Source organism: Rasamsonia byssochlamydoides (genome assembly GCF_041956645.1).
Source record: "Rasamsonia byssochlamydoides strain NRRL 3658 unplaced genomic scaffold VTN77scaffold_3, whole genome shotgun sequence".
Lineage (NCBI taxonomy): Eukaryota > Fungi > Ascomycota > Eurotiomycetes > Eurotiales > Trichocomaceae > Rasamsonia > Rasamsonia byssochlamydoides.
Genome location: NW_027192386.1, coordinates 15,777 through 29,850, shown reverse-complemented (window position 1 = coordinate 29,850; position 14,074 = coordinate 15,777). Strand labels below are relative to the sequence as shown.

Sequence of the window (14,074 nt, the reverse complement as noted above, 5' to 3'; positions counted from 1 at the left end):
TACCAAAAACATCTCGATTCCTCTTCTTTGATGGAGGCACCTTTTGTCCGGAGCCTGGTATCCTGTACTGTGGAGGACATCTTGGTAATGCCCGCATAAGCATTAATAGAGCCTGGATTAAAGAACCTCCCGTCTTCTCCAATCGGACGACATCTTCATCCTTAGTGAAGCCCTTCCGGTAAAGCCATCCTCGAAAGTTGGGATCTATAGTCTCCCATGTCATCTTTGGACACCCTTTACGCTCATCATCGTATCTGCGAACAATGGAGGTATAGACTAAGGCAGACTCAAAGAAATATGGTGAGATCCCTGTGGTCTGGGTTGTCACTGCTGCAAATCTAAACTCACAGATCTGGATTGCGTCAGACCACTTGTTTGACCATAAAGCGGATAGAGGTGCTGGCGAGCGAAAATAAATGCGCTTCATGTCAATATCTTCAGTTTCGAGAAATGCCGTGAAGTTATGATCGCGGAGTCTGAGTGTGATTGATGGGGTCGATTTGCGAGAAATATATTAGGGAGAATACTCCTCTCGGCGTTCGGCCCACAGACGATCACGACTCTTAAGTTGCTTTGTCGGATCAGATCATGGTTGAATTGGCTAATGATGTTGGCTTCTTTGGGCCCAAGAGTTTTCACATGATGTGATGCAAGTATGACTGAGTACTGCTGTAAATTGAACGGCCAGATGAGAGCATTCGACTGAGTAAACCCACTCTCTCGGATGCCCCATGGTAGTAATGCGGAGTTCCCCGAGAAAGAGTCCTTGCTGGGTCTCTTGCTGACAGGACCATGATCTAGGACAATTTCAATTTGTGCTTTGGGTGTACAAATGGAGGTACAAGGTCCGGATATTCACCTGTTGCCCTTTGGATTGCTGCAGCACATGTTTCCAGTAAAGAACTGACGTCAATTGGGGTATGAGTTGAAACTGAACTGCCTGCTCGAAAGGGCTTCAGTCTCTGTAGATCTGATTTCTCACTGATCGCCATCTGTAATGCTTCGTGATAATCCTTGGGCTGTAGCATAGGCTTGACGCGTCTTGAGGATGAAGACATTGATAACTCCTCCCGCTGCCTTCTTCTGAACTCTGGCCAGGCTCGGATCTCTTGATCTGGAGACTCTTCCAGCTCGAGTGAGAACTTCTGCCGCATCCACGGCCCCAAAGAAACACCTTGCAGGAGTGGAGAAATAATATTAAGATTAACAGCTGAGTAAGCTCCCTGGTCTAGTGCTCCAAAATATCCTTCTAATATCTTTGGCGAAAGGGATTGAAAGGCTCTGGCCATAACCATTTCAAGTATGTTATTGAAAATGGTGTATACAGCCTCATCAGTGCCATCAGGAAGTATTTGGGTCCAAAGCTGGATAAAGTTAGCTGACTAATGTCCATGTCCTTTCTAAACGATGTAGTAGTATAAGGTGTCATATTCTTGCCAAAGGATACACCTTGTATGTTGTACTATCTATTGCCAAGGCTTTGTAGATTGGCCAACATAGTCACACCAATAGCACTTACTTCGATTATCTTTGATGTAATCCAGGTATCCACTGTTCCAAGGGTTCTCTTCATTAGACTGCTTTGTCTGAATATTATCCAGTCTATATCCCGTTAGTTGAGGTATTTCACGTATAAACTAGTTGGACATACAACTTCACAGTAATGGTCTTGCCTTCCAGAGCCCTAATCTGGGGATCTATGCTCGCTAGCACCGTTGCCGTGACAGTCTCTGGTCCTCCACATGCTTCGATTACCGACGCATACGGAATATCCTTCAAACTTTCGTCCTCGTTCCTGAGTAGACCATCTACGAGATGGCGTACGTTGTCGAGTTCGGGAAACCTAATCAGCGGCTGGACATTGTACGATGCCTTCATCTGTCAGACAAAATTCAAGCCTGAAGAGATCATGAATACAAGCAACTGAACATACATTGTCTCCTTAAGGGTCATTCTCAGATTAGACCCTAAGTAGTTGTGGGTATATAGTCATTGTTTGCTACATAGAGGGAATAACCACTTATGACAGATGTTAAGAGCCTCTAGGCCTTACTATAATATTCTGATTTGTGACCTTTTTTGTGACAGTGGTCACATGGAGGAAGTTTTGGACAATCTAAAATTACATGCCTAAGTACCTTATAGTAATTGCAGCATTTCTTCTAGGGACAGTCAGAAGCTCAATGCCCTTACTTCTGGCAGTGCTCATATGTTTGGTAAAGACAATTCTAATCTCAATGCCCTAGCTCACTGCAACTCCAGCAGCGTGGAATTGGGCAGCGTTGTGTGCTATATTCAGCAGATCCACAATTTTCACAGGAGTGGTACATCTTGATATGTTCGGGTGAAGAGATATAGTCAAGAAGGAGGAAAGGATGGACAAGGTTGCTGGGGAGAAGAGTGAAAGAACAGAGGTGTCGTAGTCTGTATGAAGTAACTTATTTCGTGCTGCCTGCTACCAGGATTTCCTACTAGACTATTCTTGATGACGTTTGCTATATATATATTGCTGTACATATATGTGTTTCTCACCACTGGCAAACAATGTGACAGTGGGTGTATAGGATCAGCAGGATAACCCAAATAGATTTAACTATGTGAGAAAGGAGGAGAAAGCCTTGATTCCTAGGAGATGGTGTGTCGAAGCTTGGCTATATATAGGCTGAATAAGGCAGGACGGCTATCAAGCCCCCCTATTAAGCTTTGCGGGGGCTTGATAGGGTCTTCGAAAATTGTCTAAAATAACAACCAGACAAAACATGTAAACTTCTTTAGGAAAAAAAAACAGGAGGGTTGGCTTGTTGAAAAAACTAAGTATGAAAAGCAAAAACGACACCTGCAAGATTCGAACTTGCGCCCCCGAAGGGAACACATCTCTTTTAAATTCAAGTGTGTCGCCTTAACCACTCGGCCAAGGTGCCTAATTAGCACGTGCAGAAGAAGTTTAAGAAGCCCAAAAAAAAATTTCCGCGGAGTTCGCAAATATTTCAAACTGGGGAATCGGTCGGTCGTGCAACTAGTGTCCCCGCTTTGCATTCTGCCGGGCGGAAAGAAGCTTGCAGCACGAAATTTATCAAAAATTTCAGCAGTCCCTCTGGCAGCTGTCAAAACTGCTACTCCTTACCTGTGGATTGGGATCTGCCGGGAAAAGGCAGAGATAGTACCCGAATTTATTTCACAGGATTATTTTCCGGTTTCATTTTTTTTTCAATAAAAGATTGCGAGCTTGAAGGCTGCAGGTGCTTCCACTGTGACCCCGCCTGTTCAGGACGTGTCTTAGAGTGATATCAATTCTCAATTTAAATCCTTCCCCCTTTTTTTCTTTGCACAGGCTAGCCTTTTATTCCATATCAACTTCTAAAAAAAATGTCCATGATCACGACGACAACCTGGGTGCGACGCGGCGTCGCCGCCCAATTCCCCACGAAATACGAGATCGACGAGGAAGAGTTCAATCGGATATCGGAGCTGGCTCGAAAGCAGCTGGAGGATGCCAAGGGTGATTTGAAAGCCGCCAAGGAAGAAGTCGAGAAGGAGAAGGATGCCGAGGAAAATCCCGATGCAATGGACGAGGATAAAGAAGATGCTAAAGATGAGAAATCGAAAAAAGAAACGACCGAGTAAGGGTTGGCTGGATTTTATTAGTGTGGTAATGATAGGTTTGCTAACTAAAGATATTGGGCAGAAATAATGTTATTGATGATCCCGACCTGAAAGAATACGACCTCGAGCATTATGATAGCGATCCCGTCGACGAAGACGGCGAACAAATCACCATGTTTGGCAACATCAAGTCGCTCGTCTACCACAAACCTGGAGAGAAAGATCCCTACCTGCAGATGCCGGAAGAGGACGAGGACGAGGAAAGAGAAGAGCTGCAGATCTTCCCGACGGATAACCTGCTCCTGGCAGGCAAGGTCGAAGATGAAGTTGCACACCTGGAAGTCTACGTCTACGAAGACGAGGAGGACAACCTCTACGTCCACCACGACATCATGCTTCCGGCCATCCCGCTCTGTCTGGAGTGGCTAGACCTGCCGGTTGGAAGGGGCTCGGAGGGTCGCACCACCGGGAACTTCGTCGCGGTCGGAACGATGGATCCGGATATCGAGATTTGGGATCTCGACATCGTCGACTGCATGTATCCAAATGCCATTCTGGGTCAGGGAGGTGCTGAGGAGAACGGCGAAAGCCAAAAGCCGAGCAAGAAGAAGAAGAAGAAGCACTCGAAGAAGGCCAATCCCGACTACCATGTTGATTCCGTCCTGGCGCTGGCTGCGAACCGACAGCATCGCAACCTGCTCGCGTCTGGCTCGGCGGATCAGACGGTGAAGCTGTGGGATCTTACTACGACGAAATGCGCCCAATCGTACATGCACCATAAGGACAAGATCTGCGCGCTGGACTGGCATCCCAAGGAGTCGACCGTCCTGCTCAGCGGCAGCTACGACCGCACCGTCGTCGCGGCGGACATGCGGGCGCCTGAAGGTAAAGCAGCCCGCTGGAGCGTGGAGTCGGACGTCGAGAATCTGCGCTGGGACATTCACGACCCCAACTTCTTCTACGTGACCACCGACGGGGGTATGGTCTACCGCTACGACGTGCGGAACGCGCCCGCCACGCCGCAGGAGTCGAAGCCGGTGTGGACACTGCAGGCGCACGACTCATCGGTGTCGTCGTTCGACATCAACCCGACGATCCCCGGGTTTCTGGTCACGGGTTCGACGGACAAGCAAGTCAAGCTGTGGAACGTGCAGGACAACAAGCCCAGCATGGTGGTGTCGCGCAAGCTGGACGTGGGCAAGGTGTTCTCGACGACCTTCGCGCCGGATCCGGAAGTGAGCTTCCGCTTGGCAGTTGCTGGGAGCAAAGGGGTGGTTCAGATTTGGGACACGTCGACCAATGCTGCGGTGCGACGCACGTTTGCTGGTCGGTTGCCGGCGTCGGCGGGAGATGGTGAAGTGAAGGAGAGGACTGTGGGACTGAATCCAGATGACAGTGAGTCGTCTGATGAAGGGGAAGAGCAGGGAGAGGGGGAGCAAGGAGGGGACGGGGAGCGCGACGGGTGGGAGTCGATGGATGAGGATTGAGCAAGCCTAAAAGGGAAAACGAAAGAAAAAAAAACCTCGAAAAAACAAGAGGGATTGAAAAAAAAAACAAGAACAAGAGGGGATAACCAACCCATAAGTGAGAAGAAATTATTCACATGAGTCGTCTTCTAGTGCAGTACCTCTCCCTCTCCCCATTTCTCAATTTATGTCGAGATACCCGGTACGTTGTATATATTATTATATATTATGTATGTTTCGAGAAAAAAAAAGTGTGTACTTGACCTATCATCATCGAAACTAACCCCCTCCCCCCACCCCATAAATATACCCAAACACGTGCCTATCCTTCCTCCACCCAGCGACATACAGCGTCGCATCGGTGACAGCATCGCCATTATGAGCAGCCCGGTTTCCCTCAAGGATGGAGCGCCGACACTCAGCGGAGATGGTTTTCTCGCCGAGCAGGGACATGAGCCGGTCTCGGCGGAAGGTGTCCAGGAACCGGCTGCGGATCTTTAGGTAGCCTTCTTTTTCTCCCTGTGAGCATGAGTGGGAGGAGAGTGGGGCGTTTGACTGGGACAGTAGGAGGTGCTGCTGCTGGAGCAGCTGGAGGAGATGGTTGAGGTGGGTGATCTGGTGGGCGAAGTACTGGTTGATTTGCTACTGGTTGATCTGCTGGGTGATCTGCTCCTCGATCTGTCGGGCAAAGAACTCAGTGTTGACTTCCAGGAGGGCGATTTTCGTCTTGAGCGTGACGATTTCCGAGTAGAGGTCTCGATCATGGTTCGTGTTCTGGTCCGGGTTTGGGTGAGGGTTCAGGTGAGGATTTAGATTTAGATTCACATTCACATTCAGATTTAGATTCTGGTGAGGCCGAGCCTGAGGGTAAGGAGATGATCCTGATGATAACCCCACGGGGGAAGGAATGTGCGTCATCTTCGTCGTATCCTGCAGAACGAAAGAAATGCTATCTCCGGCAGAAGGGTTTTAGGCAACGACAGAAATGAGATAATTGATATAGCGAATCCGTGTCTATAGACTAATGATAATATTTGAATCGTCAACATTATACAGTATAGCATTGGTAGGAATGCTTTGTTGTGAGGAAGCTGTAGCAATGAGACGCAGAGCGATAGCAAAAAGAAAGATAAAGAAGAAGAGATGCCATCTAGAAAGAATGAATATTTAGTACCTGATGTTATACTTTAGGTACCTAGGCAGATACTGGAATGACTAGACAAGAATAGTAACGACATTGTAGCCTTGGGACGAAAACTGTAATTAGCCAGGTACAGTACCTAGGTGTATTTCTGGACTGCCCTATCAGAATCAGTCCCCTCGCAAGAATCCAATGATCTTCATCCATTCTTGATGCCCTGTTTCCAGGTACCAGATCCGATTCTGGGGATTCTGGTTCGTATAGCTTGAGCAGGAACCAGCCCTGACCCTAGGCCCTAAACCCTAGAGCAAACCCTAAGCATTGGATGGCATCTAATCTAATAACTTATTCAATGTCGGGATATCATGATAAAGTCTCTCGAAGACAAGCTTAAGAATACGTTTCAGTGAGAGAATTTTCGATAATGATTTATCATCAAGTCATCCTCCTGCAACAGTTCCTGCAAGGCAGTCTGTATATACAATCTCTAACGAACATCATCATCCACATCCACCCTTGTAGTCGCCTCCCACTTGATGTCCCGCTGCACCCTGATCGTATTCAAGGGCAACTCGTCCCCCGACCCCCACTCGTCGTCTCTGTCTCTCTTGTTCACCTCCATCCGGATCTGCGCGTTGCGTCGCCGTTCGTGCGCAGGTCGAAAGGCCGAGTCGCTGAGACGGCGGAAGGGCGGGAAGCCGGTTTCGTGACTCGTTCCGCTGATGCTGGAATGTGCGTGTGCATTATTGCTTTGTGCATGCCCTCCAGTTATTATGGAGCCGATACTGCTGTTGAATTGATGGGAGATTAACACGAAAAGAGGTCGCAGGGTCGGTAGGCATGCGGAGATGATTCCACTGGCGCATTCGATGATGCACCATGTACAAGCAGTCGATAGGGTCCCTTAGAGAGTCAATACTATGTTCGAAAAGGCGTAAGGAATGTGGAGAATTAGAATTAGTCACTTACAAGATATGTCGTCTGTCTGAAGAAGGAACAGCGTACTGAAGCGGTAGATGCTCGTAAAGACAACACTGTACCTGTCAGAATTGGATGAATGGTAGAGAGGTTGTGAATTACTGACAAACTACCCAACAGAAAAACAACAATCACCGACAGTCGGTAGGTGAGATCGGCATGCAGTCGCCAGACAACGCGGACCGGCAAGGACAGAATGGCAATATCTGTCATAATGTTGGGGATTGCGTTCCCAATAAACGAGCCCTTCAGGTTGATGCAGTGACCTGGGACGGCTGGATTCCACGTCTTCTCGACCGGCGTGCATTGGAAGACACTGACAAAAACGATGGCAATGACCCAGGAAATCACGATTCCACCCAGGATAAACGTCGCGAGGCGAAAATCTCGCGTCGGGAAGATCCGAGTTGAGGAGAATGGAGATTTTGATGATTCCCACAGTGGTGCAATAGACGCACTCATACGCCATCAATACCTGTTGTCTGTTGTCATTTTGAGAAGTTTCAGAGAAGTTTCAGATAAGATGGAAATGAAATGAAATTGTTCGAGTCAAAGGATCGATCGATGGACGTACTTTCCCGATCATCATCAGATTTTCGGGAGGGAGAATTTGCGCATGCAGTCCCATTCCATAATGAATCACTGCGCCGAGTCAGTTCAAAATGATGTGTTCATGGATGGATACATTTCTATGGCATACAGGCCAGGTTGAAGCCCCCATCCTCGAAGAGAAAAGCCTGTTGAAACGACGATCGTTAGATGGTGAGTCTGGCCATGAAGTCTTAAGAGGGTTGCTGTACCAGTGCAACCACGATGGTGTAGTCATCGACCCCGATCCTGAGCCCTTTTTTGAGTCGCGCGATGAACCGCAGGATCACAAACAGCGCTGCTAGGGCAAATACCGCAATGGTGGTCCGCCGAAGCTGTGCCTGTTGGCTCTCATGGATATCGATATCCGTCATCGCGACGGATATGAAGATATTCTTCCAAGGTAAATCATGAGTAGAGAGAAACAGAGAGAGAAATAAAATCAATCGATGTCTGCCATTATTATAATCCCCCAGGGGAAGACATCCCAAGAATCAAAGCCCTGGTCTTGTATGTATAGGACGAAACATCTCCCAAAACGACCGCAGGCCAATAGCATGTTAATACCCCTTCTGACTCAGCTGAGTAATCGAGAAGAATGACAGACATCTGCCAACTTCATTACGGCCGGGGAACTCATCCGTCTTCCCGACCCGCGTTTACCAGGTAGTTTATTAATTGAAATGCGGCACAGCCGCTGTCGTGCTCAGCTGGTGGAGTTGAACCCCTGTCGCCACTGCCTCTGGACGGTCCGGACCGTTTGACAAAGCTTAGCCCCTGTCCATTCAGATAGACCGTCGCGCGTCAGTCGATATTCATCCAATGATGGTGATTTCTGCTTTGTGAGACGCGTTGGCTGTTGGCCGATCCCCTCACGTCATGTCTATTTTGAGCTAGGAATAACAATTAGAAGCTCACTTCGAACAGAGTATTACCTTCTCCGTAAGTACCTCGTACTTCGCTTTCAGAGGCTTCAAATTGAACCGTTCAATCGAGTCTCTGTGCTCGTTGCCCCCTTTCCAAGTTTGCAGAACCCATTCGATTCCCTTTTGCTCCAATTTCTCTGTTGTAACAGAGCAGCCATGGCTGACACCGACAGACCCGTCTTCGTGTTCATTCCTGGAGCATGGCATCTGCCAGAAGCCTACGGTGGGATCAGAGCACTCATGGCCACGCGGGGTCTCCAGACCGAAGCGGTCGCCCTCCCCTCCGTCGGTGCCGAACCGCCAAACAAAGGCTTGCACGATGACATTGACCATGTTCGCGCCAGTTTGAAGAAACTGGCCGACGAGGGGAGACAGATCGTCGTGGTCGCACACTCCTATGGCGGGCTGGTGGGTGCTGGGGCCGTGCAGGGTCTTGAGTATACTCGACGGGCCCAATCCGGCCAGAAAGGCGGCGTCATCATGCTGGTCTATATGTCTGCCTTTGTCGTGCCGAAGGGGTCGAGTCTGCTGGACATGCTTGGAGGGCAATGGCTTCCGTGGATGAAATTTGATGTGAGTTATTCTTCATTCTCCGTTGCCTAACCACCACCGGCAGCAAGCACAGTACAGATTGAACGTACCATCCGCAGTTGTTTGAATCTCATCACTGACCCGAAATATACAGGGCGATTATTGCTATTCCTCTGAAGAGGAAACCGTCTTCTACAGCGATCTCCCTCCCGCCGAACAGAAGAAGTGGATCGCCAGGCTCAAACACCATTCCAAGCCGACCTTTTTGGATCCCGTCCCCCACGAACCCTGGCACGACTTGCCTCGCATGTATTTGTTCTGCGAAAAGGATCTTGGCCTGCCGATCGCAGTCCAGGAAAAGTTTGCGAGCACGCTAGGAAGCGAGTGCACCACCTTCCGGTGCGAAGGATCCCATTCTCCATTTTTGAGTGTGCCGGAGAAGGTCATCCAAGGACTGGAATTGGCGGCGAAGGAGGGTGCTGTAAAGAGCGGTATTTCAGTGGCGAACTAGTTGAGCGAGAACATAAACGCAATCAGCTTTGATCCTTTGTTTCTCCGACGCCTGACTCCTGTATCGGTAAGGGATATATCTTAGTGACGGAGACATATTAGTGGGGATATGGCGAAGAATATAGGTGGAAGCCACCTGGAAAGCAGATATAACTTTATATAATAGGTAGGCCTGGATGCCAAACATCCCTGGCATAAACCAGCGTTTTCAATAATCAAATCAAGCAAACAGAGATACACCAACGCTTTCGCCAGAATACTGTTGCAGATATTGCCAAAAAGAGATGCCATGACATCTACTTCTTAGCTGATCTGAACTATGGCCCACCAACAATGTAGCCCTTCTGCAGCAACTGCCGCAAATCACGGCTTGACTTTCTTCTCTTGACCTCCCAATCCTGGCCAAAGTACAATGTTGCCTTATTTTTGTGATTGTCATGCCAGACAGCAATGTCATGCAAGCCACAGAAGCCGGTACCAAGGATATTCACATCGTGGAAGTGGAATCTCGATGGGGATGTCGACTATTCATTCATGCCCAGCGACTCGCAGAGGTGAGCTCGAACGTGACGGCACAAATCCTTGGCGATGGAAGGTGTAAGTGATGAAGAAGAAGCCGGGATGGTGGCAGGTAATTAGAGTCTTAAGCCTCGATTGTTTGATGTAATCTTTTCAAAGAAACAGCCTCCTCGGAGGACGAGGAGAAAGGAGGGAGTCGACTTGACAGGCAGCAGCTCGCGAGATCATGGCACTTGCTTGATTCGGGTGCTGACCAGGTCAACCTCGGATCTGGAAGGCACGCGACAAGCAAGTCACGTTATATGTGAATCAGCATGGACATGGATCAAGGCAAACATTCAGATCAGGCAAATCAGATTACAAGTGACAGATGCATAAGATTTGACACTATGATCAGCAGTTAGCGACTACACTAGGCGCTGATTCCAGGTCAACACGATCTTGGCCGCTAGGATTGATACCATAGAAACATCTGTAGCCAAAATGATGTCTTGCATTCATTATGAAGCCATCTCCTGTCGTCTAGGAGTTAATATGAGGTGGTTCACAAAGCACGTGATAGATTGATTCCACTGTTCCATGCAGTTTAACTTCTAACCTTCATCCGTCCTTCCCGTGGCTCTTCTCATGAGGGGTACCGTGGTAGTCTCCCGCTTCTGCCCTTCTTCAATTGCTTGGTTGATCTGCCGCGAGACAGGGATTGCTATCGCAGTAACCTCTGTATGGCTGCAAGTAGAAACCTAGGTATCTACCTAGGTAGGCAACTGTCATACTCCCAGTCTGAGGAGCGACAGAAAAGGCTAGTCATTTCGGAAGTCATCTGGAGGTAGAGAGCATAATATTCTTCCAATACTTAAGGAAGTTCTTGGACTGTCATAGGTTTTATTGAAATCGAAGGACTACTACAACTAGGCGTTCTATTCTTGGTATGAGTCACATGTACTGTACGTGCAACCATATGGTACAGCACCAATCTCGTCAGGAGAACAAACTTCCTGCGAGGAAAACATCAATGTAACCGACATCTCGAGGACAAAAAAGGTCATTGTTAAGAATGGAGATGTGACTAGTATCGACTATCGAGGAGTCGACGAACAAATAACCTTGATTTAGATAGCTGCAACGGTGGGGTTGGTTTAGTACTAGAGTAGCGGATGGGCCTACATGTGGGGATTGGCGGGATAGCATCACGGTCGTGAGAATAGCGACGCTCATTCTAAATAGAGACTGATCGCGAAAGTATCATCTGTAAAGGACGTGTTTCTTCCAACAAAACCCGGGGGCGATGGGGTCATACCTGTAGTTAATAATAGCAGTGACTGGTGAAAATATTTGACTGCATCCAGTGAGGATTGATAGAGTGTTAGATCAATGTGACCATAGCGGCGATGTTGACAGACTGCCGGTACGATGATCGATCACTCGAGCAGATTCAACACCTGTCATGATGTGTGTGATTGTTCCACGCGGATTTGCGGCCTGTACTCCGTACTCGCGATAACCCTTCTGATTTGTCATGGGGCCCCGACAGCGTCTGATCGCGCAAGGTGTTGCAACGGTCGATTGGCGTTTCCTGTTCCAGGGCTAATTTTACGATGAAACATCACGCTGGCAGCCTACTGGAGGAGGCACGTCATCTGACCGTGGCCTGCTCGACTGTCAGTCGACGCATTGCCCGGCAGTTCTCGAACGATGAGTAAGCAGAAAGTGTTAGGTAATGATCGTCCTGTCACTGCTGTGTGATGCTCAACTTCCAACCTCAACGGATCGGGTAGGCGAAGGGAGGCGCCGCAGAAGCGTTTGCTGGCGCGAGTGGCTGGATCCCACATGGCTCTGGATTCAGGAAGCTATTCGCCGTCGCATTTCACACGTCCAAGGTCCAATACGCCACTGAGCGGGTCCTCCGTCGGAGCCAAACTGGTCGTGGGATGGTGGTACGGTGGTAGCAGCCGGTGTCCCAGGAGACGACCACCATTGGTGGAAGCATTGAAACGCGCGATCCAGATGGAGTAGAGTAGCAGGCCCCCATCGGTCAGATGAATCGTGGTTCTGCAGTCTACGACTCTACGGAGTACAGTCATCAGACAGAGGAGAGGTTGGCAGAAGACTGGAGCCCCATTCACGGATCCCTGGCTGCCGTTGTGCAGAACCGCCTGTAAGGCACAGGCAAGTAATAGGTAGTCACAGGGATCCGCAGCCCCATGCATGCTGCCAGGAGGCATTCCGGAGATTGGAGGGGAGCCGTGCAAAGTTTTCGGCGGGCCACTGGCCACTCCTTATCGCCTGTGGAGTTGCAGTTTTCACCCCTCTAATCGATGTCCGTTTCAACCTTGTTCGGGCCCGGGCCCAGGCCTCTCCGTCTCTTCGCGCCCGCTTTTGCCCTACCCTACCTTCTGCAGGCTCCCTTTCTTCTTCCTTTCTCTTCCTTCTCTCCCCACCATCCCGTCCATTCCTTCACTCCCTCGCTCTCCTTCCGCCGGTAGTGCCTCCTACATGGTGTGAACGACTACATTCCTTTCTCTTCCTGGCGCGTCCTGGTTGTCCGCTCCTTTAGTTTCCACTCTATCCTTCTCGACGAGAAGGGGCTTCGTTCTTGGTCTGTGACATAGAAAACTCTAATTGCAGAGCAATCCTTCCGACCTTTCTCCAAACGACTTCGAATCGATTTGATCCGAGATTCTCTTGCCGTGCAAGCGCCCGCTGAGACCGTTTGTCTGCGAAGACTGAGAATACGAACGGAAGAAGAGTATCCACAGCAAGGAAACACTTGGTTCAAAAGGCATCTGTCGATCGAGTCGCCAGCTACTTTCTCCTACAAGATCTGCGATCTTGTTTATTTTCTTCGTCTGACATCAAACGTCGTATTCGAATCCATCACGGGACTGGATTTCCGCATACAACCATCACGGGACTACGTATTGAAGGGCGAGGAAAGAAGAAAGAAACGGCTATTCTATCTATCTGAAATCGCACACGGTTCTATCGACTCCAAGAGACCATCATGGCAGCCTCGTTGAGCCGCGCTTTTACCATGCGCAACCGGCGCCCGGAGATTTCGAATCCGATGCCCTACCGCGAGGGCCAGGTCAAGTTTTCGACCGGCACCATCCGTCGTGGCAAGATCTCGGCGCCCGTGGAACTGCTGTCGTCCACGAACATGCTGGCCTATACTGCCCCCGATCTGCCATCTGTGTCGTCGTCTTCGTCGACTTCCTCTCTTCGATCTGGCGATGATCTGACTCCGACCTCGATGGCTTCCCCGGTCACATCTCCCAATGTCTCGTCGACCGAGGTGTCGCCTATTGGTCCGGAACCCAACAACGTCTCTTATCCCAAGAGATCTGCGACCATCACCAGCACGCCCCGTTCGTCCACCTCCTCCTCCGGGGGCGAGGCGCCCGGCGTGCCCAAGCGCGCTCTTTCGCACACCAAGAAGTCGCATCAGGAGCTCGCCCGGCAGCGCTCCATCTCGCGTATGACGCCGCCGCCGTCGTCTCTGAGCAATGCGACCACCGTCCGCCGCAGTGAGGATATCTTCCAGCCGCAGCCATCAACCCACCCATTCAGTCGGGAGCTGGATAAGGTGAAGGAGGTGGCGGAGGACTTTGGCGCCTCGCGGGTCTTGGAGGAAGACGAACAGATTTTGCGGAGAAAGGGCTTGAAGAAGTTCTCCGTGGAGGAGTACCTTTCCGAGATCGAAGAGCTGTACGGCAGTATCTTTGAGGATCAGCTGGGTCCGGTTGGTGGCACTTGGCTGTAGTGGTCGGCGCTTCTTTCTTTCTTTCTTTCTTTGTTCCTTCCTTCTTTCTCGA

At 49.6% G+C, this 14,074-nt stretch overlaps 8 protein-coding genes and 1 non-coding gene across 9 annotated transcripts; 4 read left to right on the top strand and 5 right to left on the bottom strand.

The window, feature by feature from the left end:
- Positions 1–1,341: 1,341 nt before the first annotated feature.
- Positions 1,342–1,878, bottom strand: VTN77DRAFT_4083 (uncharacterized protein; the record flags this gene model as incomplete). The annotated part of the gene is made up of 3 exons (XM_069420103.1): positions 1,342–1,364; positions 1,520–1,602; positions 1,652–1,878. The coding sequence occupies 3 exons, from the start codon at positions 1,876–1,878 to the stop codon at positions 1,342–1,344; spliced, it is 333 nt and encodes a 110-aa protein (XP_069281754.1).
- Positions 1,879–2,816: 938 nt separating this feature from the next.
- On the top strand, positions 2,817–3,285 carry VTN77DRAFT_4082 (uncharacterized protein; the record flags this gene model as incomplete). The annotated part of the gene is made up of 2 exons (XM_069420102.1): positions 2,817–2,891; positions 2,938–3,285. 2 exons carry the CDS (start codon positions 2,817–2,819, stop codon positions 3,283–3,285), a joined length of 423 nt encoding a protein of 140 aa, XP_069281753.1.
- VTN77DRAFT_t11 lies at positions 2,831–2,921 on the bottom strand. The gene has a single exon. It is a non-coding gene; the product is annotated as a tRNA-Ser (tRNA).
- Positions 3,286–3,366: 81 nt separating the features above from the next.
- VTN77DRAFT_4081 (uncharacterized protein) lies at positions 3,367–5,090 on the top strand (the record flags this gene model as incomplete). Its single annotated transcript, XM_069420101.1, has 2 exons — positions 3,367–3,620; positions 3,686–5,090. The coding sequence occupies 2 exons, from the start codon at positions 3,367–3,369 to the stop codon at positions 5,088–5,090; spliced, it is 1,659 nt and encodes a 552-aa protein (XP_069281752.1).
- A 258-nt stretch (positions 5,091–5,348) lies between these two features.
- On the bottom strand, positions 5,349–5,987 carry VTN77DRAFT_4080 (uncharacterized protein; the record flags this gene model as incomplete). Its single annotated transcript, XM_069420100.1, has 2 exons — positions 5,349–5,556; positions 5,716–5,987. 2 exons carry the CDS (start codon positions 5,985–5,987, stop codon positions 5,349–5,351), a joined length of 480 nt encoding a protein of 159 aa, XP_069281751.1.
- Positions 5,988–6,697: 710 nt separating this feature from the next.
- On the bottom strand, positions 6,698–7,650 carry VTN77DRAFT_4079 (uncharacterized protein; the record flags this gene model as incomplete). The annotated part of the gene is made up of 3 exons (XM_069420098.1): positions 6,698–7,113; positions 7,180–7,244; positions 7,295–7,650. The coding sequence occupies 3 exons, from the start codon at positions 7,648–7,650 to the stop codon at positions 6,698–6,700; spliced, it is 837 nt and encodes a 278-aa protein (XP_069281750.1).
- A 52-nt stretch (positions 7,651–7,702) lies between these two features.
- On the bottom strand, positions 7,703–8,150 carry VTN77DRAFT_4078 (uncharacterized protein; the record flags this gene model as incomplete). Its single annotated transcript, XM_069420097.1, has 3 exons — positions 7,703–7,830; positions 7,889–7,925; positions 7,989–8,150. The coding sequence occupies 3 exons, from the start codon at positions 8,148–8,150 to the stop codon at positions 7,703–7,705; spliced, it is 327 nt and encodes a 108-aa protein (XP_069281749.1).
- A 3,707-nt stretch (positions 8,151–11,857) lies between these two features.
- VTN77DRAFT_4077 (uncharacterized protein) lies at positions 11,858–12,275 on the top strand (the record flags this gene model as incomplete). The annotated part of the gene is made up of 2 exons (XM_069420096.1): positions 11,858–11,958; positions 12,038–12,275. 2 exons carry the CDS (start codon positions 11,858–11,860, stop codon positions 12,273–12,275), a joined length of 339 nt encoding a protein of 112 aa, XP_069281748.1.
- Positions 12,276–13,263: 988 nt separating this feature from the next.
- VTN77DRAFT_4076 (uncharacterized protein) lies at positions 13,264–14,022 on the top strand (the record flags this gene model as incomplete). The annotated part of the gene is made up of 1 exon (XM_069420095.1): positions 13,264–14,022. The coding sequence occupies one exon, from the start codon at positions 13,264–13,266 to the stop codon at positions 14,020–14,022; it is 759 nt and encodes a 252-aa protein (XP_069281747.1).
- Between the last annotated feature and the right edge of the window lie 52 nt (positions 14,023–14,074).